Raw genomic sequence first — 23,764 nt, 5'->3', positions numbered from 1 at the left:
TCCAAAGCTCACTGTTCATATGGACAGCATTTACTTGAATTACCAAGGAACCCATGCAGAAAGACCCTTGCATCTGGACTGGAAGGGAGATAATTACTGTGGGAAGCTGGATTCATCTTGATGAATCAAAGAGGGGTCAGTATTTGTACAGGCAAGGGAAGAGTCTACAAAGGACAAGGATGGCAGTGAGGCTGGGGTGGGTGTGACCTGCCTGCACATCGCCGAGGAATATGACCTGGCTGGAGCAGAAGGCTTGCATCTTGCAAATAAGATAGAAATGCACACTGTTCAAATGTGTAGGCATACAAATCTCAGTGGCCACAGCTCACTCTGGGACTGTTTATTTTATTTTTTTTAATTTATAAAAATAACAAATCTTTGTTTAGGAGAACGTCTCATTAACCTAGCCATAATTCCATAAATCAGTGATTTTGTAATAGGTCTTGAACTACTAAAACATAATTTCCCAGAATTTTAAGCAAAGGGATTCGCAATAGAAACAGTTTCCTCTGAATCCAGCATTGTTAATTTTATCCTGGCCATAAATTTTCTATTAGGGAAATCCCCAGGGAGAAACCACTGAAGCAGCTCTGTTGAAATACTGCAGCGAAGGGCTCAAGGACCTTTACTGACCATATTTCTTTCTGAATGTTGAGATGTCAGAAAACAATGCCTACCATTTAGTACAATTTCTGTTATTTTCAACAGCTACATATTTACAGATGTAGCTTGTTTAAAATATTTCATTTGTATGAAGTATTTGTTAGATTTTGGTGGAGATATCTTCATTTACATTTTTATGCTTTCTCAGATTTTGCTTTTCCTCTCTATTCCTACTCACCACACTTGCGGTCTTTATTGTTTCATGCTAAATTGCTTCTGTGCTTCCCTTACCCCCGCCCCCTCCCCATCTTTCTCTCTCTCTCTCTCTGGTTCATTGAGGTGCAGTTTACATTCCTAAAATTCTACCCATTTTAGGTGAGTAGTTCTGTGAAATTTACAATATATACAATCATGTAACCATCACCATAGTCAAGATGTGTGTTATCTTCATTATCCCCAAAAAGATTCTCCTGCCCTCTGCAGTCAACCTCCCACTCTTCCCCCAGCCCCTGGCAACCACTGATCTGATTTTTCTTTCTCTGGCTTTACCTTTTCTGGATTGTCATGTGAATGAAATCATGGAGTCTATGGCCTTTTGTGTCTGGCTTTTTTCACATGGCATAAACCTTTTAGATTTATCCATAGAGTCGCAAGTATCCATACTTGATTCCTGTTTAATTAATTAATTTTTATTTATAAATAATACATAATAATTGTACATATTTATGGGGTACATTGTGATAATTCCCTTTTATTGCTAATGGTATTCCATTATATAGATATGCCAGTTATCTGCTGATTGGTTGGTCGATAATTGGGTTGTTTTCAGTTTGGGGCAATTATGAGTAGAGCTGCTATGAATGTTTGCAGGCAGGTGGTTGTGTGGACATCATATTTTTGTTTCACTCCAGGAGTCTCTTAATTGGCTGTTTTATCTTCAGTCTGACTGCCTATCAATCCTGCGTTGCCCTAAATGTTTACTGAACCCATTTCTGAAAATTAAAGCACATTTGAACTCATGAAGAAACATATTTAAAGACATTCTTGGGTGATTCTATTTGTAGTATGGCTACCACTCTATTATATGTGCTTTACAAATTTATATTTTCATTTATTTTATTTGCTTAACAGAAGCCTTACCTTTTGACAGTTAAAAATTCAGAGATATTCATCACTCATTTGATTACTATTTTATTTCTGAAAGGATTACAGGTGCACACCTCCACACCCAGCTGATTTTTGTATTTTTAATACAGACAGGGTTTCACCATGTTGCCCTCGAACTCCTGGCCTTAAGTGATCCACCTGCCTCGGCCTCCAAAACTATTGGGATTATAGGCGTGAGCTACCACGTCCAGCCAGCAATGCACTTTCTGTTTTAATCTGGTACAACACGTGATTTCAAACTTTCAAAGGAAAAAAAATAGTTACTCTTACCACATGCAAGGAGATTTGATATATTTTTTATTTCCTTTGTTCTATTATATTATGGAAAAAAGAAAGTACTGGTTGATTCCCACTAAGTTTATTTTATAATATGCTAATTATTCATGACCTGCATTTGGAAAAACACCAGGCTAAAGACCAGTGCTCAGCAGGAGGGATGGTAAGCTCAGAAGCAAATTAGAAGCTTATTCCTTGATATGGTTTGGCTGTGTCACCACCCAGATCTCATCTTGAACCGTAGTTCCCATAATCCCCATGTGTCATAGGAGGAACCTGGTGGGAGGTAATTGAATCATGGGGGCAGTTACCTCCCTGCTGTTCTCATGATAGCGAGTGAGTTCTCATGAGATCTGATGGTTTTATAAGGGAATTTTCCCCCACTTCACACTGCACGTCTCTTGCTGCCTCCATGTGAAGAAGGACGTGTTTGCTTCTTCTTCTGCCATGATTTTAAGTTTCCTGAGGCCTCCCCAGCCATGCTGAACTGTAAGTAAATTAAAACTCTTTCCTTTATAAACCCAGTATTGGGTATGTCTTTATTAGCAGCATGAGAACAGACTAATACATTCTTGTTATAGCTGCTTACTCTAAGCTGTTCCCTGAAAAAATGGCAAATGCTATATTTCATGGCACTTGCAGACTCAGCCACATTGACAAATGAGGCCTGCTCTGCCCTAGAAATGTGTACTGTGGATTACATTCATAATCCTCACACTTTAGTTCAAGCAAATGGAGACCCTGAGACTGTGTCCTCACTAAATAGGAGTAAATCACTAGCTTCCCCTGTATGGGCTGTAGTTTAAACAGAGAAGATTTTACTGGCTTTCCATTTTGCAATACTTCACAAGAGCTTTGCTAGCCAATTAAAGCATCAAAGTAGGATGCTTTAATTTGATGGGGGAGCAGATTTGCTCTGTTATGAGATAAAGAATTTATCTCAGGAATTAGGCTGCGTATAATTATGGACAGTGCTGGGGAGCCAAGGTCCAAGAGGAAAGACAGAGACATGGTGACTAACCAGTCAACCTGAGACGTCAGCAGTTAAAGTGGGACCCCGATGGGGAGCCCGTGGAAAGGTCCTTGGGAGCTCTTTCTTCTGTGTGGCTACCACATCCACGGGGTGGCAGCCAAGCATCTGGCAGTGGACCTGGGGCTGCTGTGGTCCCCTGGGCAGCTCTTAGGGAGGAGAATGAGGATGAGGGACCCTACCTGACACCTCCTTGTTAGTCTGTCATCCACTGTGTAAAGAGCTTCAGAAACAGTTGTCCTGCTTCACTTGTACCTTCCAGGTAACACACAGGTAGATGTCTCTTTGGTCATTTCTAATTCAGAGCCACGAAGTGTTGGGATTTTGGGGACAATCCTCAGCTTGACCAAGTTGATAAAGAACAACCCAGCACCTATGAGGTTACTGTAAAGTGCAGATTATTATTCTAAATGCCCTTAACCATCATCTTCCAAAAACATAGTCTAAATACTCATGATTAATTTCCTGAATCTGCAAATGAAGACATTAGAATCACATTTTATAGTTTTCAGGGTCAACCATTGTGTCCAAAAGCCTTAAAATAATTCATTATCAAAATCCAAAGATTTCTCAAGGTAGCTTAACAAGAACACTCTTACTTCTACTAAATAGGCAGCAGTACAGATTAAGTTGCTACTATTTTCCTTATCTTGAACATTTGCTCAGTGGTAGTTTATTCAATAGACAAGTTACAGAAAGGGGAAAAAAACTGATAGTACTTGGGGAAGGATGAAAGCTGAATTTGAAACCTAGAAGATTGCAGGTGATGGAAGTACCTGTGCACACCTGGGCGGACCTGTGTCTGTCCTCCTCTCTCTTCTCCATCTCTTGTCTCTCAGCCTCTTTTTACCAAGAATCAATAAAATGCCTTTTCATCATTCCTTGCCTTTCCATTTTTCCTTCCTTCCTTTTCCCATCAAGAATTGAGATTTTGGTGTCCACAAAGTGTGCACATTAGGATCATGAAATGACCCCTTGAACTGTTGGCTGTAGCAGCATGCTAGGTTTCTGAAAAACTGGGTTGTTGAGGGACAGGGGTTGCATGGAGGTGTTGGTGGAAGTGTACCCCGTATGAGAAAGTGGCTCTGTCTCGGAGGTTGCAGAAGTGACAGCTGGATGTGGCAGTTGCCATGGATTGGGAATTAGTCACATTAAACAAATCATTGATGGGGAACTTAACTTAAATATGTTAAAGATAATGGGAGCCATGTTTGTCACTATCAGAGCAAAGATTTACAAAGCAGAGGCTAGAAAGAATCCTGAGCTGTTAAACTGAAGTTGAAAGTACCAGAATGAACACGTGGGTTTTAAAAACACAGATACACAAGAAGATATGGAAATAGTTGTAAAGGCATATGCGTGTGTGTGAAAATATATGCAAAGGACTCTGTCAAATAAGAAGACCCAGAAGCAATGTTGCCCCAGTAACAATGCTATTCCAAGCGCCCAGCTCTGAATACCAGGGTGCACAAAAAGAAAATAGGGCTTTCTGAAGAAATGGAGCCCAGAGAGTAGAAAGGCTTGGAGCAGAGAAAGTAGAAGACAGGCCCAAAAACCTTACTGTGTCAGAAAGTAGGACAATGCTCAGTGAATGACAAGGACATTTCTCAGGAGCCAGCGTGGAGGGGCCCTCACAACTCAGGGGCAATTTCAGCATCAGAATTGTAGTTTCAAATACAGTCTGTCTAATAAAAGAGAAGTTCATGCACCCACAATGATATTACTTAGCTAAGAAATTGATTTATTGGAGGTAAGAGGAAGTGCTTACTTGCAGCCGAATACCAATTCATATGTAGGGGCACCAATGACCACCACTAGGCAGCCATCATGACAGTTAATACAGGCAAGAGTCATTAATGTCTGCTAAGGTTGGTGGGTGGAAGCTTGATAAGGCAGAGGACATTGATGCAATTTCAGAATATATCCTTACAAAGTTCAAATCACATACAAAGTAAACATGACGACCCAGCAGACAAAGCTGGTGCATGCCAACTCGACCAGGTGATCACAGTGGGATGGGCTGGGGACGTGTGCCTCCCAGTGTGTTGAACTGAGAGCAGCACAGCACCATGTCTGTGTATGTTTTGCAAGAATTCATGAGCCAGGTTGAGGGTCATCCTCCATAATGAAAGACAGTACTCATTCAGATTGTCAAGGGCATGAAAGACAAAGACTGAGGAGTTGTCCCGGAATGAAGGAGACTGGTGAGACACAAAAAACTGAATGCAACACATGCTTCCCAGTGAGATCCCAGGCACTAACAAGTACAAGATGCTGTGAGTACGTGTGGCAAAATGTGAATGGACTGCACGTTGGATGGCAGTGTCGTGTCAATGCTGGTTTCCTGTTTGGGAAGATTGTATGGCGGTTGATATGGTTTGGATATTTGTCCCCACCCAAATCTCATGTTGAATTGTAATCTCCAATGCTGGAGGTGGAGCCTGCTGGGAGGTGTTTGGGTCATAGGGGTGGATCTCTCCGTGGCTTGGTGCTGTCTTTGTGATAGCAAGTTCTCAGGAGATCTGGTCATTTAAAAATGTGTATTGGCCGGGCGTGGTGGCTCACTCCTGTAATCCCAGGACTTTGGGAGGCTGAGGCGGGTGGATCACGAGGTCAGGAGATCGAGACCATCCTGGTTAACACGGTGAAACCCTGTCTCTACTAAAAATACAAAAAATTAGCCGGGCGTGGTGGCAGGTGCCTGTAGTCCTAGCTACTCAGGAGGCTGAGGCAGGAGAATAGCATGAACCCGGGAGGTGGGTTCAAAAAACAAAAAAAAAGAAGTAGGACTCATAGAAACAGGGTAAACTGATACTTACCAAGGGCTGAGGTGGGGAGGATTGGACAGATGTTGGTCAAAGGATGCCAAATTTCAGGTACACCAGCAAGAATAAGTTCAAGACCTCTAGTGTACATCATGATGACTCTAGTTACTAATGTATTCTTGGAAATTGCTAAGAGAGTAGATTTTAAGTGTCCTTCCCATGAAAAGAAGATAAGTATGTGAGATGATGTCTGTGTTGACTCACTTGATTTCATAATTCCATAATGTATTTCTCTATCTAATGTATAGTTATATGTATATCTAATGTATGCCTAGTTACATAATAAATATCTATAGTTTTTATTTGTAAATTCAAGAATAACAGTAACAAAAGCAACAAGAGATGCTGGTGAGGATATGGAGAAAAGGAAACCCTTGTACACTCTTGGTGGGAATGTAGATTCGTGCAGCCATTATGGAGAATAGTATGGACTTCCTCAAAAACTAAAAACAGAACTACCATAAGACCCAGCAATTCCATTGCTGGGTGTATACCCAAGAGAAAGGAAATTTGTATGTCAAGGAGATATTTATACTCCCATGTTTATTCAGCACTATATACAATAGCCAAGATATAGAATCAAACTGTGTCCATCAACAGATAAATGGATAAAGAAAATGTTAGGCCTGGCACAGTGGCTCACGCCTGTAATCTCAGCTCTTTGGGAGGCTGAGTTGGGCGGATCACAAGGTCAGGGGATTGAGACCATCCTGGCCAACACGGTGAAACCCTGTCTCTACCAAAAATATAAAAATTAGCTGGAGGTGGTGGTGGGCACCTGTTGTCCCAGCTGCTCAGGAAGCTGAGGCAGGAGAATCACTTGGACCCAGGAGGTGGAGGTTGCAGTGAGCTGAGATCACGCCACTGCACTCCAGCCTGGCGATAGGGCAAGACTCCATCTCAAAAAAAAAAAGAAAAAGAAAAAGTAGTACATATGCGCAATGGAATGTTACTTAGCCATGAAAAAATAATGAAATCTTGTCAGGATAGAATTGGAGGTGATTATGTTAAATGAAATAAGCCATGCACAGAAAGACAACTATCCCATGTCCTCATTCATATGTGGGAGCTAAAATAATGGATCTCATAAAAATAGAGTAGATTGGTGGTTACCAGAGGCCAGGGAGGAAAGGAGAAGGAGATAATGGGAAAAAATGTTTTAAATGAAAACCTTTACATAAAAAAGAAAGAACTGTCTTTATGATAACATGCTTCCTGTATTTCATATGTTTGAAAGTAATTGTATGTGTAAAATGAAGTTAATATATTAGATTTTTAATGTCCTTACTAAATACAATTTGTCAATTCCCAAATGTTGTTTTTGAAATATTACTAGTTGAGATTAAAAGATGTGGAACTAGAAAGGAAGGCAGAAGTCAAATGCAAGAAGAGGCAGAACAGTTCTCTGAAGTTGGGCAGGAGGTAACTGGAGAAAGGCCTTGGGTCACTGAATTTTTGTCATTATTTTTCTTAAGCAATAAGAAAGTATTTCTGAGGGGATTTCGGGATAAAGAGAGGCCACTGTGGCCTTCTCTTGGCGATAGTCTTGCCGTGGTCACAGAATCAGCCAAGTGAACACATGGGGAGCTCTCAGATCCCTGGAGAAGGTGACAGGATGAGAGACGAGTGGGTACTGTGTATGACCTTGTCCGTACCTAAATATTGCCCTCAACAAGTTAAGAAGGCACACATTAGTTTTGATTAGAATAAGTGTAAAAGAGGCGGGTGAAAATTCAAAGTGACAGAAACTGCATCAGCAGAGATCTGGATGTTGGAATGACTCTGTCACTGTCCTGGGATGATGAGGAGCCTGGAAGAAAGAGTGTCAGTTTAGAATCAGCAAGAAGTGATGTTGAAGATGGCAACAAAAAGAGCACTGTCGTGGGGCTGATCACCCGGCTGAGGGAGGACTTTGGATTTGACGCTGTAGGTTTGGGGGTATTTTTAATGACTTATCTAAGAGAGTCACAGGACAAAAGGAGTGAGTTTTATTGTTTTGGAGTTTTTTGTTGTTGTTGTTGTTGTTCAATTCTTTTGTTTGTTGTAGTCGTTCAATAGCAGCAGTTGTGTGTTGGTAAATGTTTAACATCTGGCTCTGTAGGGAAAAAAATACTGATTTGCAGCATTTATACCAATTTCCATGATCTGATGTTCCCACTGTGGTAGACTCTAAGCTAGTAATAATCTTTCATGGAGCACAGAATTGGGAAGAGTCAGTCCCAGGCAGTTTCAGTAAACTCCTGAGGAGCAGAGTGCATAAAGGCAAGTAAGCGATGGTCCCCTTGGCCCGGTAACCTACTCTCACCTCTGTGAGTGCCCTCCGCCAGGTCCAGGGAGTTAGGACTCTTTCAACAGACCTGCTGCCTCATAAATAACCAGTATACCCTTTTAGGAGAATAAAGTACTGTGTGTTCCAAATGGAAATTAGCAACTCTCACAGTAGAGTTAATAGATTCAGATACTCAATCAGTGCTTTACATTGAAAGCACTCACACAAATCCAGCCACCAATGTAAAATACATCATACATACATACATATCTATATATCTCCTGAAAATCCAGCAACAATTCATACCTTAGGGTAATTAGATATCTGCGTTTAATGACTGTTTTGTGGTTTAAAAAAAGGTACCTAATTTCACAGAAACAAGCTGTTTGTTTTCGCTAATGCGTCATTAACTTTGGAATCCCTTGATTTGAATATTGGAAGTGATTCTCAATAAATGTTACATTTCTTTCCAGAGTTTGTAATCTAAACCTTTCTCTATTTACACCAAATATATTAGTCTTGCCACACACGAATTGCTATATGAGGTCAGATATTAAATAAACATAGTTTCTCTCTCTCATATCAAAATTATATATATATATAGTATGTGGGAAGCAGTTGAAAAGGAAATCAGGGGTCCTATCATTTTATTGAGTTTTTGCTGTTATATATACATTCACTTTATTTGTCTGCCTTTAAAGTTATTGAAGCCAAGTGACTAAAGACACCTGCATCAGAGTCATATTTAAGACAAACAAAAGTACACTATCTCTCAGTGTGTGAACTTCAGAAGCCACTAGGGAACCATCTTAATAGTTCCTATTTGTTTAAACAATGCTCATTTGACATTTTAGTCATGTTGTTGTAATTCAGTTGAAGGTGACCTTTCCACCAACTCTGATCTTCCCCCCAAAATTCGTTCTTTGTGAACTTCTGAAGGTGACTGATGGTCCTCTCACCTGGATGCCTCCCAGCAATACCTGAAACTCCAACATTTTTCTTCTTTCCTGGTCTCAGCTAAATTTCATTGCCACCTTATTTTGGGTATTCATGGCAGAAATGAAATTTTGGAGTCAGAAAGATCCTAAGAAGTCACTTTGTAAGGTGAGAAATTGAAACTTAGAAAAATAAAGTAGTCTTCCCATGCATATCCACCTGTCTTGCTTCTTCTCTGGTCTTTGACAGGAGAATGGCAAATGAATTTGATTAATAAATTTATCAGACCAAATTCAGGCATGGCCATCAGTGCCTCAATTGGTCATTGTCCCAGTCAAAGTAATTGGTGTAGTATCTTTCATATTTGTTCTACACAGGAAAATATAAGCAGTATGACTGTTGCAGCTTTTAAAAACAGTCTGAAGTATTAAAGATACACTTTTGTATCTACCAACCAGCTTTCACCAAGCTTAAGAACCTGAACATTACCAATACCGTTAATTGTATCCCTCTCCCCTGCGTTGAAATAGGCGTTTGTCATTTTTATAGTAGTTTTTATGCATGAACCCCTAAGTAATCTATATTTTGCATATTTCTCATTTTTTTCACCATTATGATATACACCCGTATTCATAGATGTAGACCTGAATCACACATGTACTTGTACTTATTTATTGCTGTGTAGTATTTGATTTGATGGATATGCCATAATTTAATGCCTAGTCTCCTCTTTATGGACAGGCAGGTTATTTAGAAATTTCAGCTTCCTCGAGTTCCTTTCAAGGGGTATAATCACTGTCTGAACAAATAAGATCAGTATGACTCTAACAAGATTGGAGGCCAGGCACGGTGGCTCACGCCTGTAATCCCAGCACTTTGGGGGGCCTAGGCGGGCAGATCATGAGGTCAGGAGATCGATACCATCCTGGCTAATACGGTGAAACCCCGTCTATACTGAAAATACAAAAAATTAGCCAGGCGTGGTGGCGGGTGCCTGTAGTCCCAGCTACTCAGGAGGCTGAGGCAGCAGAATGGCATGAACCTGGGAGGCGGAGCTTGCAGTGAGCCGAGATCGCGCCACTGCACTCCAGCCTGGGCAACAGAGCAAGACTCCATCTCAAAAAAAAAAAAAAAAAAAAAAAGATTGGAAAGGACTCTTTTACCTGTTCGAGAGAACGTGATGTTTGAGGTAGTTTAGCATGTGCTTCTGTGTAAAACATGTCATTGTGTCATTGTCATGCACTTGGAAAACAGGGCAGCTCAGGTCATTTTATGGAAAAATGGACACATTGGTCTCATTGATTTATTAAAATGGGACTTCATCTACACAAAACCTGGTTAGCCTGATTCCATGCAGAATTGGCTTGAAATAAAATTTAATTTATTGTTAAATGCCCTGTAGTGTATACTTATGATTAGGTTAGAGAACCTTACACACATATTTATGCTATGCACTGTCCCTGGATAATCTAATTTACTTTCTTGACTTTAGCCAACACGTGAGAAGAAAACTCTCGAACCTACCTCATCAGCCATGACTTTGCTCCCAGGCACAAACTCCATGTGGCTTTCAGTTTAAAGTCTCACCTCTGCACCTGAAAGTCCTAACCACACCTGACACTCATTGTGAAAACACCACCTGCACTACCAGCAGCCACGTCACTGTTTCTCCTGTGGCCTTCATTTCCTTGGTGATCATGTTTGTCCTTTGCTTCAGGTCCTTCTGTAGTTCTGGTTATGTGATTTTTTTTTTTTTCCAAAATATCCAAGCTTTGTATGGTCTGACCTTACCCTGTGTTTCTGACTTTACTTCCTTCATATATAACTTCACAACCAATACTCTGTGCTTAGAGACAGTGCCTGGCACATAGTAAATGCTTAATAATTTTTTTGAATTAGTGAATTAAAAATTCTGTCAAATTGAGCCATTTAATGTTCATTAGACACACTTCATTTCTTTTGTTCTTGAAATATTTTCTCCAACACATTTATTTAATAACTATGAACATATGTCTTAATGACTTATAGCTTCCAATTTTGACAATGAAATCTGCGTGTGCAGATAACTGAAACTTTGTTTGTAAACTCTCTGCGATCTCCATGCCATTATCAGGCAACAGTAATGTTCTCTCCTCTTAGTGTTTGTGTATTATCTTCCCTGAGCTGAATTACAGAGCTCTTTATGGTAGGTGTCTCATCTAATTCTTCAACAGTGCTTTGCACAAACTATCATGATAAAAAGAAAAGAACAAATATTTGAAGAGGCAACGATATGTCCTGGAGCTAGCATGCATCCAGCCAGCCTTTACTGATGGTTTACACTGCACCATCTACCATGCTGGTCCCCAGGGAAACAGATGAAACAGGCAAGGGTTTCTGTTAGGCCGATTGGTAAATCAGTGAGTGACACAGTGTTAAACATCTACTGATGGAGCATGTGAGAGGGATGGCCGTCCATTCTATTATGGAATGGGTGTGGAGGAGCAAGTTAGGAAGGGCTTCACAGAGGAGACATGGCAGGTGTGTTTTTAGAGATGAGGAGAACCTGAAGCATACTGGGAGAAGTTGGCCAAGGGAGAAGACTGCACACTTGCTCAGAGGGAAAACACTGGCGCTTTCTGGGTATGTGCATTCAGTATGGCCGGAATTTGAGGTAGAGGGAAATGATGGCAAGAGATAAGGGAAACCAGATCTGGGATGTGGAGGGCCCCGTGTCACGCTCAGGAATGTGGATGTTTCCTGTGGGCCGTGGGGTTGACATGATCAGCTTTATGCTGCTGAAAACTAAACTCTGATATTAATGTGGAGGCCTGGCTGGCAGAGGGGACAACCTGAGATGAAATCATCAGGATGCTGCTGCCATCACCCAGAGGCCAGACCGGGCTGTGGGGATAAAGGGGAGGGCTGGGAAAGGAGATGTTAGAAGTCAGAATCTCCTCCAGTCTTTCAGTGAGAGAATGGAAGCTTCCAGGTTCTGTTTTGGTCACTAGGTTGATGACAGCGCTGTTTTCTAAAATTAGGAATATAGGAGGAAGAGCTAATTTGGAGTAAGAATAACACTGAATAGAAAATCTATGGGATACTGAAGTACAGATATCCAGTAGGAAAATGGATATATGCTAATGTTTCTCAGCAGACGAGTTGGACTGGGTATTACATTTATTTGCCCTTAAAACCATTTCTTAAGAATTTAATCTAACACTATTTCATTCTAAAGAGCCAGTGTTCATGAAACAGCTTTTGGGAAATGGTGTGCTAGAGAATGTTCATTGATCTGTGATTCTGGTTGAAATGAATGAATAAGTCACCATGTGGATGCTGATTAGGGCCTTGGGGATGGATATCATCCAGGGTGATCATGTAGAATGAGAAGAAAAATAAATGCAGAACAGAATTTTGTGGACTCATCAACATTTAAGTAGGATGTAGAGAAGAGTCTGGTGGCTACAACCAAATTCAGAATTTCTTAGTGGGGCTTCCCAGCAACATGAGTTTTCATGGATATTCATAGGTAGGCAGACAATTAGAAGAGAGCGTCAGAAAACCACGGGAACGGAGATTTGAGAGTAGAAGGGGTTGGTCTTGCTTGTTAAATGCAGCATGGAGGTGGAATGTGATGAGAATTGGAATGGCTCACTTGGGCCTTGCAGTTGGGAGAGCAGGGGCAGCCCCTGAGAGAGCATCTTCTGAGCAGTGGTGGGTTGAGGAGGCCTGTTGCATTAGGTGGACGATGGGCAAGGGGAGCCCATGTAGTGAGTGTTGCCTCCAAACACAAAGTGAGAAAGTAAAAATTCTGAGCTTGCTGTCAGGCTCTGTCTCTAACTGTATTTGAACCAGCCATTCAAAACTCATTGGTTTCCACAATCTGTAAGATGAGGAAATGGACTAGACTATTTCTAATTCTCATCCAGCTCCATAATTTCAATGACTGACTTAGTGAACGGATGGGTAGTTGGGCGATTAGGGAATGAAATGAGATTTACCGACTTCCGAATTATTAAAGGCTTATTAAAAACTAAGTGTATAGAGAAGGTATGTGTATAATTATGTATGTTAGTATAGTTTCCAAATTATTCATTCATTTCAAAGAGAAACAGAGACCAAGGAAAATTCTTTAGCCCAGCACTTCCCAAAAGCTGCTCCTTGCACACTGGCTCTGTCGCATGTAATAGTCTTAGAAGAAACTGGTAAGAAATGGTTTCCAGGTCAAATAAATGTAACTGTTTTACTACAGAACTTCTCAAGTCTTTTAGTATAATAGTATGCATTGTGAGTTTCTCACATTTACTGGACCAATGACTGTTTCTTTTTTCTCTTTTGTCTTATTTTGTTTTGTTTTAATGGAATGCATTTCTGAGGACTGGCATTCTGATGAATGTACTTTAGTAAGCACTGAAGAAGGAAACACGATTGATAAGATGGTCTCCAAATGACATATCAGTCAGACTATGACCTGTTTATTGTGCATACTTTTCAAAAGTATCATTGTTTCTGCAATGGCAGTATTATGAATGCACTGCTTTGTTAACTCAGCAAGCCAAGAGTAGTAGTTAATAGTTTAGCACCTCTATGGCTGAATGATTCCATTCTAAGTAGGGGTCGCAGCCCAATTCTGGATTCAGTAGCTAAATTCTATCACAGCGGGTGGAGTAATTGCTTTAGCAAACTACATTCATTTATTCCCTTAATATATGTATGTTATAAAATGTCTCTTTTGGGACCAAGAAGCACAAAGCTGAGACTGTTGCCTCAAAGTGATGTTTGCAAATTGGGGCTTAATGCAATCCACAGGTGGGAAACGTATAAGGCTCTGGCTTTCCTGCTCTGTCTGTTGTGGTGTAAGAAGCAGCTGAGGCCACAGCTGGAGTTCTTGTTACTTTAATTTAAGAAGTCTTTTTCTCTCGACTGTACTTGGATGGTGCTTTTCATAAAATGACACAGTCAATTTGTTTTCCATGAAAGAGCTATAATAATCGATTGCCAAAAATCCACCTGAGTAGTACCAACCTACTACTACTCCTGACCTCAGCCCCACACTGAAACAGCCACCCAAGCCTGGCCTTTTTTCTTACTGGTCTCTTTTCTTGATCCCCATTTTTTCTCATTCCTTGATCCCCATTTTTTCTCATTCTAATGGCATTAATTCTAGTTTACCCTTTTCAATCATGTTAGGTAGACTTTAAAAGTATACAATGAATCTCTGCAATTTTCCTATGATGAATTCTTTCATCAGATTTCATTACTATAATATAAATGTAGTTTGGATGAAGCTCTCTTAATTGGATTTTCTTACTCTTTCTCCAAATGAAAGGAATTTGCCGTTAAAACCTTTAACACAAGCATTTTTTTAAATGTGGTAAGAGTTTAGAGGCAATTTGTAAAAATGAAGCTTTCACAGGACAGTTCCTCTTCCAGATCATTTTTTAAGTTGATTTGTAATAATTGTACATATTTTGGGGTACATGTGATATTTGATATATTCATACAATATAAAGTGATCAAATCTGGGTAACTGGGGTATCCATCACCTCAAACATTTACCATTTCTTTGTGTTGGGAATATTTTAAATCTTCTAGCTATTTTGAAATATACAATAAACTATTATTAATAATATAGTCATCCTACTGTGCTATTGAACACTAGAACTTATTCCTTTTATATAAGTCTATTTTTGTTCTCATTAACCAACTACTCCTCGCTCCCCCTTCCCGCCATCCTTCTCAGCCTTTGGTTACCACCTCTCTGTATTCTCTGCCTCTACGAGATCCACTTTTTTAGCTCAGACATATGAATGAGAACATTGTTTTTGTGTGTCTGACTTATTTCACTCAAAATAATGACCTCTAGTTTCTTCCATGTTGCTGCAAATTACAGGATTTCATTCTTTTTTATGGCTGAATAATATTCCATTGTGTATATATAGCACATTTTCTTGATCCATTTATCTGTTGATGGACACTGAAGTTGATTCCATATCTTGAGTATTGTGAATAGTGCCACAGTAAATATAGAAGTGCAGATATCTCTTAGATATACTAATTTACTTTTCTTTTGAGTATATACCTAGCAGTGGGATTGCTGGCTCATATTGTAGTTCTATTTTTAAGTTTTCGAGGAACCTCCGTACTGTTTTCTATTGTGGCTACACTATTATACATTTCCACCAACAGTATACAGGGGTTCCCCTTTCTCCATATCCTTGTCAGCATTTTTTTTGTCTTTTTGATAATAACCATTCTAACTAGGGTAAGAAGATAACTCGTTGTGGTTTTGATTTGTATTTCCTTGATGATGAGTGATGTTGAGCATTTTTTTACATAAGCTGTTGGCCATTTGGTATGTCTTCTTTTGAGAAATGTCTATTTCAGTCATTTGCCTGTTTTTAATTGGTTGTTTATTTTTACTATTAGATTGTTTGAGCTTCTTATATATTCTGATAATTAATTCCTTTCAGCTGGATAGGTTGCAAATATTTTTTCCAATTATCTAGGTTGTCTTTCCACTCTATTGAGTATTTCCTTTGCTGGGCAGAAACTCTTTAGCTTGATATAATCACATTTGTCTACTTTTGCTTTTGTTGCCTGTGCTTTTGAGGTCTTACCCAAAAAAATCTTTGTCCAGACTAATGTTCTGAAATGTTTCCACAGTATTTTTTTCTAGTAGTTTCATATTTTCTTCTAGTAGTTTTATAGTTTTCTTCTAGCAGTTTTCATGTTTTCTTCTAGTAGTTTCATAGTTTCAGGCTAGACCATTTTTTAAAGCAAATCTGATTAGATTGAAGATTGATTCCTAGGAGATCCTAGATTAGAAGACTCTTTAATTAAGTTTTAATTTTTATGTATATTATAGTAACAAATACTTGGAAACATTCTATTTATAACAGTAGTTGACTAGTTAAATAAATACTGTCTGTCCATTAGTATGATGATATATAAAAATAAATCATCAATGAATTGTAAAAATGTTAATGACATGTTAAATGAACAAATCAGCTTGCAAACAGTAGGTAAATAATGAACTTAGTTTTGTTAACTATAAATGTGCACATCCATATATAAAAGGAAGATTGGAAAGGAAGGCCATGTGGATACATACATGGGAAAGCGGTTGAAAGCATAAAAGTGAACGTGAAGGAGAATGGAGTATAATTCTGTTCTCTATGTGGCTTTTGGGAAGTTAGATTGCCTTTTGAAGCCTTAGTCTTTTCACATGTAGAAGGATAATAATGCCTAACTCAATATGATGGTTGGTTGGATTAATTAGTAATGTGTCTAAAGCTCTTACCACGAAGTAACTGCTCAGTAAATGATAGGTATTATTGATAACTTTTATTTTCCAAAATATTAACAGTAGCTATTTCTAGATGCCAAGGTTCTTGCTATTTATTATTTTTAAATGTTTTCACCAAAATATATAATATATAATGTAAACAAATACAGTGTGTAATCACTTAAAGTGCATATGAATATATATATGTATGTATTTATTTACATGGCATATTACTCTATCTCTTGCTTCCTTTCCCGAAGTAAGTTGTATCTCTGATAAACATTTTTTCAAAGACTTAACCCTCCTTTGAAGTTCTATGCTTGATTTTTCCATGGATCGTCTTATCTTCCCCAGAAGTTTTAATGCTGGTACACACTCTTGACTCCTCTACCTGTATCTTCCCTATTTTAAACTCATTTTGTAAACCTAAGTCTGTATAACTTTTTCTTCATATCACCTAGTTATTTCATTAGCTTTTTCTTGTTACAGCTTATTTTATATTATATGATTGAGCAGAGAACATGACAGGAATCGCTCTTCATGTGGCTTTTAATAATAGTAATAGATACTGTGGTTATAGCACTACACATCACTAGAGCACTGCAAGCCCAGTCGCTCAGTGTTGCAAAGACACACAGGGCAGGCGTCTAGCACCAGATGAGGGACATGGCTGGCCCGTGTCGTGTGCTGAATGGTGTGAGAAGTCTGCCAGTGCCTATTAAGCTCTGGTGTCTTGCAGCAGAGTGAGCTTAGCCAGAACACATTTCAGCTGAGGTGATGTGTGCTGGCCAACTATGCTGGCAACTCAGTATACTGTCTCTCATTCCCATATTCATTACCCCTGGATGCCTCCCAAAATCACAGATGGTGTTTGTATTACCTTCCCAGACAGATCTCTCCTCCTTTTCCAGTTGAAGCCCTTTCTACTCTCCACTTCACCTTCTGGCCTTTGCTGCCTGCTATATTATTAAATATATTTGTTTCAGGATCTCAGTTATAACAAAAAATGCCCTATATGTGTGAAAATTATCTAAAGGTCAATTGATGCTGCTCTTCTCAAAATGTAGGCTTAGTGAAAATATGTGTTTCGTTCTTTACAAAGAACTTTCACAAACATTATTTCATGTATATGTATTTGTATTTTCTTCTAAAACCATGACCTAGTATCTCATGTAACTTGAACAAAATAAGGAAGGCAAATAGTATTACTTCTTCAGCACAGCAGAACAGATGGCTGTGAGAAGCCCCCAGCAGGATGCAGCTACTAAGTTTCAGACTTGGACTTGAACTCAGATCTTCTAAGTTCAGTGTTGTTTCTCTGGGATTGAAAGAAAAAATGTACTGGATCCACCTTTCTTGGAACAATACAGAAGACAAAATCAACCAAGTATACAAAATAATGAAGAGGTCCTGGATTGCAGGATTACTTTAACATTTTCTCTATTTTCCTTGTATCTTTGACTTATATCAAAAGTAAAATATCTTCTAGCTGCTAGTATGTATTTAGTTTTAGACTGCTTCAGCTAGATTGCAAACAACTGCATTTGTACTGGACATGTGGTTTATTTAACAAAAACATAGTCCATTAGGACGTTTTAGGAGTGAGAATTGGTTCAAGAGTTCTTTATAATATTTCTGAAACTCCAGGGAACACTGGAATCTTCCTGAATGTGTAGATTTTGTGAGACACTGAGGTCAATAAAAAGCTTTCTTGTACCTTCTAGGGAGAAACTGAGCATCTTTTATTTTAAATCATTAAGAAGACCAAAACATCCTATAAGGCAGTTTAACCATAGAAATATAAGAACTAAATTTTCTCCCCTCCCCCTTTTTTTTCCTTTATAGCTTAAAGGGAGCTGATGCTGGCAATGGGATCAGAGTGTTTGTACCTGACATCGGGATGTTCATTGCTAGTCTGACCATCTGGCTTCTCTGTAGAAACATTGTTCAGAAACCTGGGACAGACGAAGCAGCACAGAGTAACCTGGAGTTTGAAAATGAAGAATTGGTAAATCCAACTCCATGTCTCTTCCTTCTTTGATTTCTGAGGACTTGACCCTTAATAAGTTGCAGAACTATGATAATAACAGCTGAGCATACAGAGCACATTATGATTCACAGTGCTTGACATAAATGTTTACTGTCACATTGCATGACACCCTCGTGCAGTCCCAGTGGGCAGACACTCTGGTCCACACCTTAGCCATGAGAAGACAGGCTCAGGGGTGTTCATAGGTAAGGGCCAGGCTTTGACCCACCACCCCAAACTATCACGTGATATTATCTCGGAGGCTAACCGTGCAAGGTCATACATAGTGCTATGGTTCAATTGGTCTGGGTACCTTAGTTATTGCAGAATATTTAAAGAAGTAACATGGTAGTTTTAGGGGAAAAAATAAATTCCTCCTTGCAGGGCAGCTTTCCAGTCTGTGCATCTTGTCCTGCTCAGTGGAGTGGTGTTAACTTGGCATGCTTTGATCAAGTTGTTTTAAAGCACTCCAAGGAGGAAAAACATACATATTTGGAAAAGTGTGAGAATTTTAAAAAGGTAAAAATAATGAATGAAATGTATGTTTGCTAGCTGGTTGAAAGGTTTCAGGAGCAACTGCTGAATTGGAAGCTTGTCCTATTTTCGCCCTTGGGTATGAGAGCTGTCAGACGGCTCTCACGCTGCCCCTGACCAGCCTCAGGACACTGTTATGTTCTAATAACTGTACTTTGTTAGGTGAGGTTAGCTGACATCAATTTAAAGAGTAATTGATTTATTAGTGGAAAGATAACATTTATAAAGGAAAAAGTGACTGAAATATTTGATTTGGACATTTGATGCAAAACGCTTGCAAATACTAAATGTTTTCAGTCATAAGCTTTGGCAAGATATTAAACTTATAACACTGAAGTTAATTGAAGTTACTTGTATTGAGAATGTTAACCACTAAGGTATTGAGGGAGGAAAATTCTCACTTATGGAAAATGATTTATGTGGTTCACAAGAAAGCAGAACAATTGCCTTGTATGCTTATTTAAAAAACAATAAAGGAGGGATATAATTCAATAAACCTATGCAAACTAGAAATGATATTGTCTAGCCAGGCACTGTGGCTCAGACCTGTAATCCCAGCACCTTGGGAGGCCCAGGTGGGCAGATCACCTGAGGTCATGAGTTCGAGACCAGCCTGGCCAACATGGGGAAACCCTGTCTCTACTAAAAATACAAAAATTAGCTGAGCATGATGGTGCATGCCTGTAATTCTAGCTACTCAGGAAGCTGAGGCAGGAGAATCACTTGAACTCAGGAGGTGGAGGTTGCAGTGAGCCGAGATCGCACCACTGCCCTCCAGTCTGGGTGACAGAGCGAGACTCTGTCTTAAAAAATATATATATTGTCTAAAACTCTTATGGGTAAAAGATATGCAATCACCTTGCTTATCAATATTCTGCTATTTTTAAGGCAAATGTTAAAATGATGCTTGGTGTAACAGTAATTATAGTAAAGTCAAAGTCGCTACTAACCACTTACATCTTACTTTCAAGACTTGACACCATAAGGCATGCATTAGTGCCCTAAAAACGGAAGAGTGCTTTTTCTTCTTGTTGACATTACAATTGTAAGACAGAGGATTTAAATTTTGACTATTTTTTACATTTACAGTTTGAAAATGACTTTATTTAAATAATCTTTACCAAAATTTGCCTAAGTTTGGGGAAAGTAAACCAGTAACTCAGATTCTTCACACTGGGTATTTGTTATTTTTATGATTTGTAAAGGCAAGTTTTTGTTTGTTTGTTTGTTTGTTTGTTTTTTAACTTAAGTTCTGGGATACATGTGCAGAAAGTGCAGGTTTGTTACATAGGTATACATGTGCCATGGTGGTTTGCTGCAACCAACAACCCGTCATCCAGATTTCAAGCCCCACATGCATTATTATCCTCATAAATAATAACTATAGAAGGAGGGGAAAGGATAATTATTGAAAATTGAGTGGACTTAGAAGTCAGACATGGAGGCTGCCTAGTGTGTGATGCTGAGACAATTGTTTCTTCTCTTTCTTCTTCTACAAAAGAGAGACACTAATACTATATCACCTAGTAGTTGTGAATGCTAAATAAAATTTCTAATAAAAAGCACCTGCCACAGTGCCTGCTCATTTTGCTTGCTTAGATAAATTGCTATTTGCTCTGCTCATTTTGTCCTTCTCCAATTTGAGAGGTAGTAGTGCAATTTCAAATTCCAATGTTCCTCTTAGGATTACTGAAACTTAAATGGGAAGATATTTTGAGGCCAACCCACTCAGTAAAAGAATCTCTTCTGTGCCATTCATAACAGATAACCATGAATGATTTACAAAGCTTCTTATAAAAATAACTTACTTGACCAAGGACAAATGCTGTTTGCCATAGGACTAAGAAAGCCTACATTGATCAACAAAAAGCCACGGCTGTGAGGTCATGACGAGGTGCCATTCATCTGATGAAGAAAAGAACACAATGCAGTCACATGGGTTAATTCTAAAGTCACATTTTCTTCCTGATTTCAATTTTCAGAGATAGATTTAGGATACTTCACTTCCATTTAAAATTTGCTTGAATATGTAAGCCTTATGTATTATTAATCACATTATTTAAAGATAACAATAAGATGGACAGATACTCTAAACATTATTTATTAGAGACATTGAAAATACTAAATGTCATAATTATGGAATTATTTTCCTTCTCAGTTACATTTGTTTGGGGCTATTTTACATAATTGATTTTTATTCTCTTGTCATGTTCCAGCCCATCAGGTAGCCCAGGAGGAACAGGGTGGTGGGTGAATCTTCTTAGATTAATTCACAAGGAAAAATTGCTTCCGTGTGACAATCTGGACTTGAATCTGAAAGGAATAAAAGTACCTGGCCAAAATAAGCAGGGGATTTATTTTATTTTTGACACCACAGCATATTTCCTGCTGCTTATAAATCTTGGAGTTTGCACTTTGGAATGTTTGGTTTTTAAGGATACTGAAAGAACAGTGTTTGCTGGCATTATTTCTTCTTTCATTTATCTCAATCTGCTGGTGCCTGTGAGAATTCCTTTTCAAAAGCAGTGTTGTTTTAAAGCAGCAACTAATCCCTGGGGAAGACTCTTGGGTCTTCTGTAATCTTCACTGATTAGATAAGGCTCAAGTTTGGTGTTTTAAAGGTGTTCAAAAATCCAAGGATTCCCCATAAAACCCCCAGTGGAAGTGGAGATGGCAGTGCAGTGGGAGCCTGTGCCTTGCTCCTGCATTTTACTGAGAGCCAACTTCAGCAAGGAAACCCTTCTCCTCAAATGTCATCAAAGGTTCTTTCTCAACTGACACATCTGTGGTCTTGTTCATTTGTTCGTTTTAATTCAGAAGCAGATCTACAAATCAATCCTAACTGGGAGAAAGGTTCCTGATCTGAAATCTTAAATAAGAAGAGTTGTATTATGAAGATTAAATTGAGTAGAAAAGGGTTATTTACATAATAAAACAATATATCATTTCACTAAACTGACATTATCTTATATAATCCTATGCTTACAATTCTTTCTAGCTATTACATGAGATTTGAGGCCTTATTTTTTAGATAGTATTTTAATGTATTATTAAGCCAAATTCTGATAAATCAAATGCTTATTCAAATAGGATTTGCAGTTATGACTTAGCCTGTGTAAAGAGGCAGCTTCTTAATAGACTGACAAGTCAAATATGAAGGATAAAAAGAATATTCCATTATAAGTCATCCCCATCTGCTAAAAATTCAGGGATGCAATATTAAGTCCTGCTAAATTTATTCTGGACCTCAAAGATTTTGCACCCTGCTTTCTAATTCCTAGTATCCATTAGCCTGTCACAGCATCTGCATTCTAGCACATGACATGACCAAATGCGCTGTGCTTCAAGTCTCAACTCTGAGGTTCAAGTTGCTGTTTTTTTTTAAAGAGCAAGAGACAAAGACTGAGAGAAATCAATCATTTTATTGTCTTCTAGTTAGGCTTTCAACATGTGCTCAGTTCTAGCCTGAGATTTAGTCGAAAGTCTCCAGCTTTAAATTTCCTGGATCCTATTTCTTCAAGCACACAGATATGATCATTTGAAACGTGGAACCATTCAGAATGGTGAGAAGCTGAACGGCTGCCCAGTTGCCTTGCAAACTTTACACTTCATGACTTAGTGTGAATGAAAAGCCTTCTTTGTGGTTGTGCTAAAGGCTGTCACTGCCACTCTTAGTGGTAAAGTGGGTGACTCCCTTTGCTGGCCCTTAAGGTCACTTTCAGAAACTGGGCAAAACTTCCTGTCATACATACCTCAAAATGTTGGACACTTGGTCTGCCTTCTTGGGGTAAAACACTTTCACAATTTGGACAAAGGTTTTACTCCTAGTAGTTTTAGATGCCATTAGTTTAAGTAGAAGAGATGATTTTTTATTGGAGGAAGTCATGGATCTATTTATTGTCTTCTGGAAAGTTTTGGTATTTATCACAGACTAGTTAACTTTGAGTCCATGACTGACATTATTCCCCCAGAGTCTTCCAGCCACATCCCTGGTCACCAGGTGAGAGCATGGATGCCCATTCATCCTGTCCTCTGATACCAACACACCTGTGGAGCAGGCCCTTGGGATAGTCAGTGAGAGCCACCTTCATTGCGTACAAAGGCGGCCAAGCATGGCGGCTCACACCTAAAATCCCAGCACTTTGGGAGGCCAAGGTGGGCAGATCACGAGGTCAGGATATTGAGATCATCCTGGCTAACACAGTGAAACCATGTCTCTACTAAAAATACAAAAAATTAGCCAGGTGTGGTGGCATGCACCTGTAGTCCCACCTACTCAGGAGGCGGAGGCAGGAGAATCGCTTGAGCGTGGGAGGCAGAGGTTGCAGTGAGCCAAGGTCGTGCCACTGCACTCCATCTTGGGTGACAGAGTGGGACTCTGTCTCAAAAAAAAAAAAAGGCAGGGATATTATTATTGACAATATGTTCGTTGAGTGGACATTGCCTAACATGGACTTGAATATACCACTCATAATAAAAATGATTTAAAGAATTAGCAAAGAAGAAATCAGCTAAAGTATCTTTAAACTATTTAAACTAAATGTTTACAGATTAATCTTCATTTTTATTTTGCCCATTTAATTAATTTAGCAACATTTAACAGCATGTACCTCTTCTCTGCCTTTTTCAAAGAATCAAAGCTCCAAAAATGCCTTTCACCTTTAGCAATCTTTTTAGATCAATATTTTTACAATTTCTTGGAATATGTTGTTCTGTCTTTGCAGCATTTGATAGGTGATTTCATGCATTTGAATTGCAAATAACCACAAATACCCACATGGGAAACTTGTGTGAGGCAATTGCAGAGCCCCTGTGTTCCTTTCTT

At 39.0% G+C, this 23,764-nt stretch overlaps 1 protein-coding gene across 12 annotated transcripts in view; it reads left to right on the top strand.

Moving 5' to 3' along the window:
• Nucleotides 1–23,764, top strand: part of PIEZO2 (piezo type mechanosensitive ion channel component 2) — a 474,768-nt gene that overhangs the window by 255,792 nt on the left and 195,212 nt on the right. For all 12 annotated transcript variants that reach the window (XM_024235892.3, XM_063716831.1, XM_054538165.2 and 9 more), the window contains exon 5: nt 18,222–18,384. In XM_024235892.3, the coding sequence (XP_024091660.3) occupies nt 18,222–18,384 (163 nt within the window). The remainder of the gene's footprint in view (nt 1–18,221; nt 18,385–23,764) is intronic.

The sequence above is a fragment of the Pongo abelii genome, chromosome 17 (assembly GCF_028885655.2).
Source record: "Pongo abelii isolate AG06213 chromosome 17, NHGRI_mPonAbe1-v2.0_pri, whole genome shotgun sequence".
Taxonomy (NCBI): domain Eukaryota; kingdom Metazoa; phylum Chordata; class Mammalia; order Primates; family Hominidae; genus Pongo; species Pongo abelii.
The sequence above is the reverse complement of the archived record's forward strand: the minus strand, read 5'-3'. Positions and strand labels throughout refer to the sequence as shown.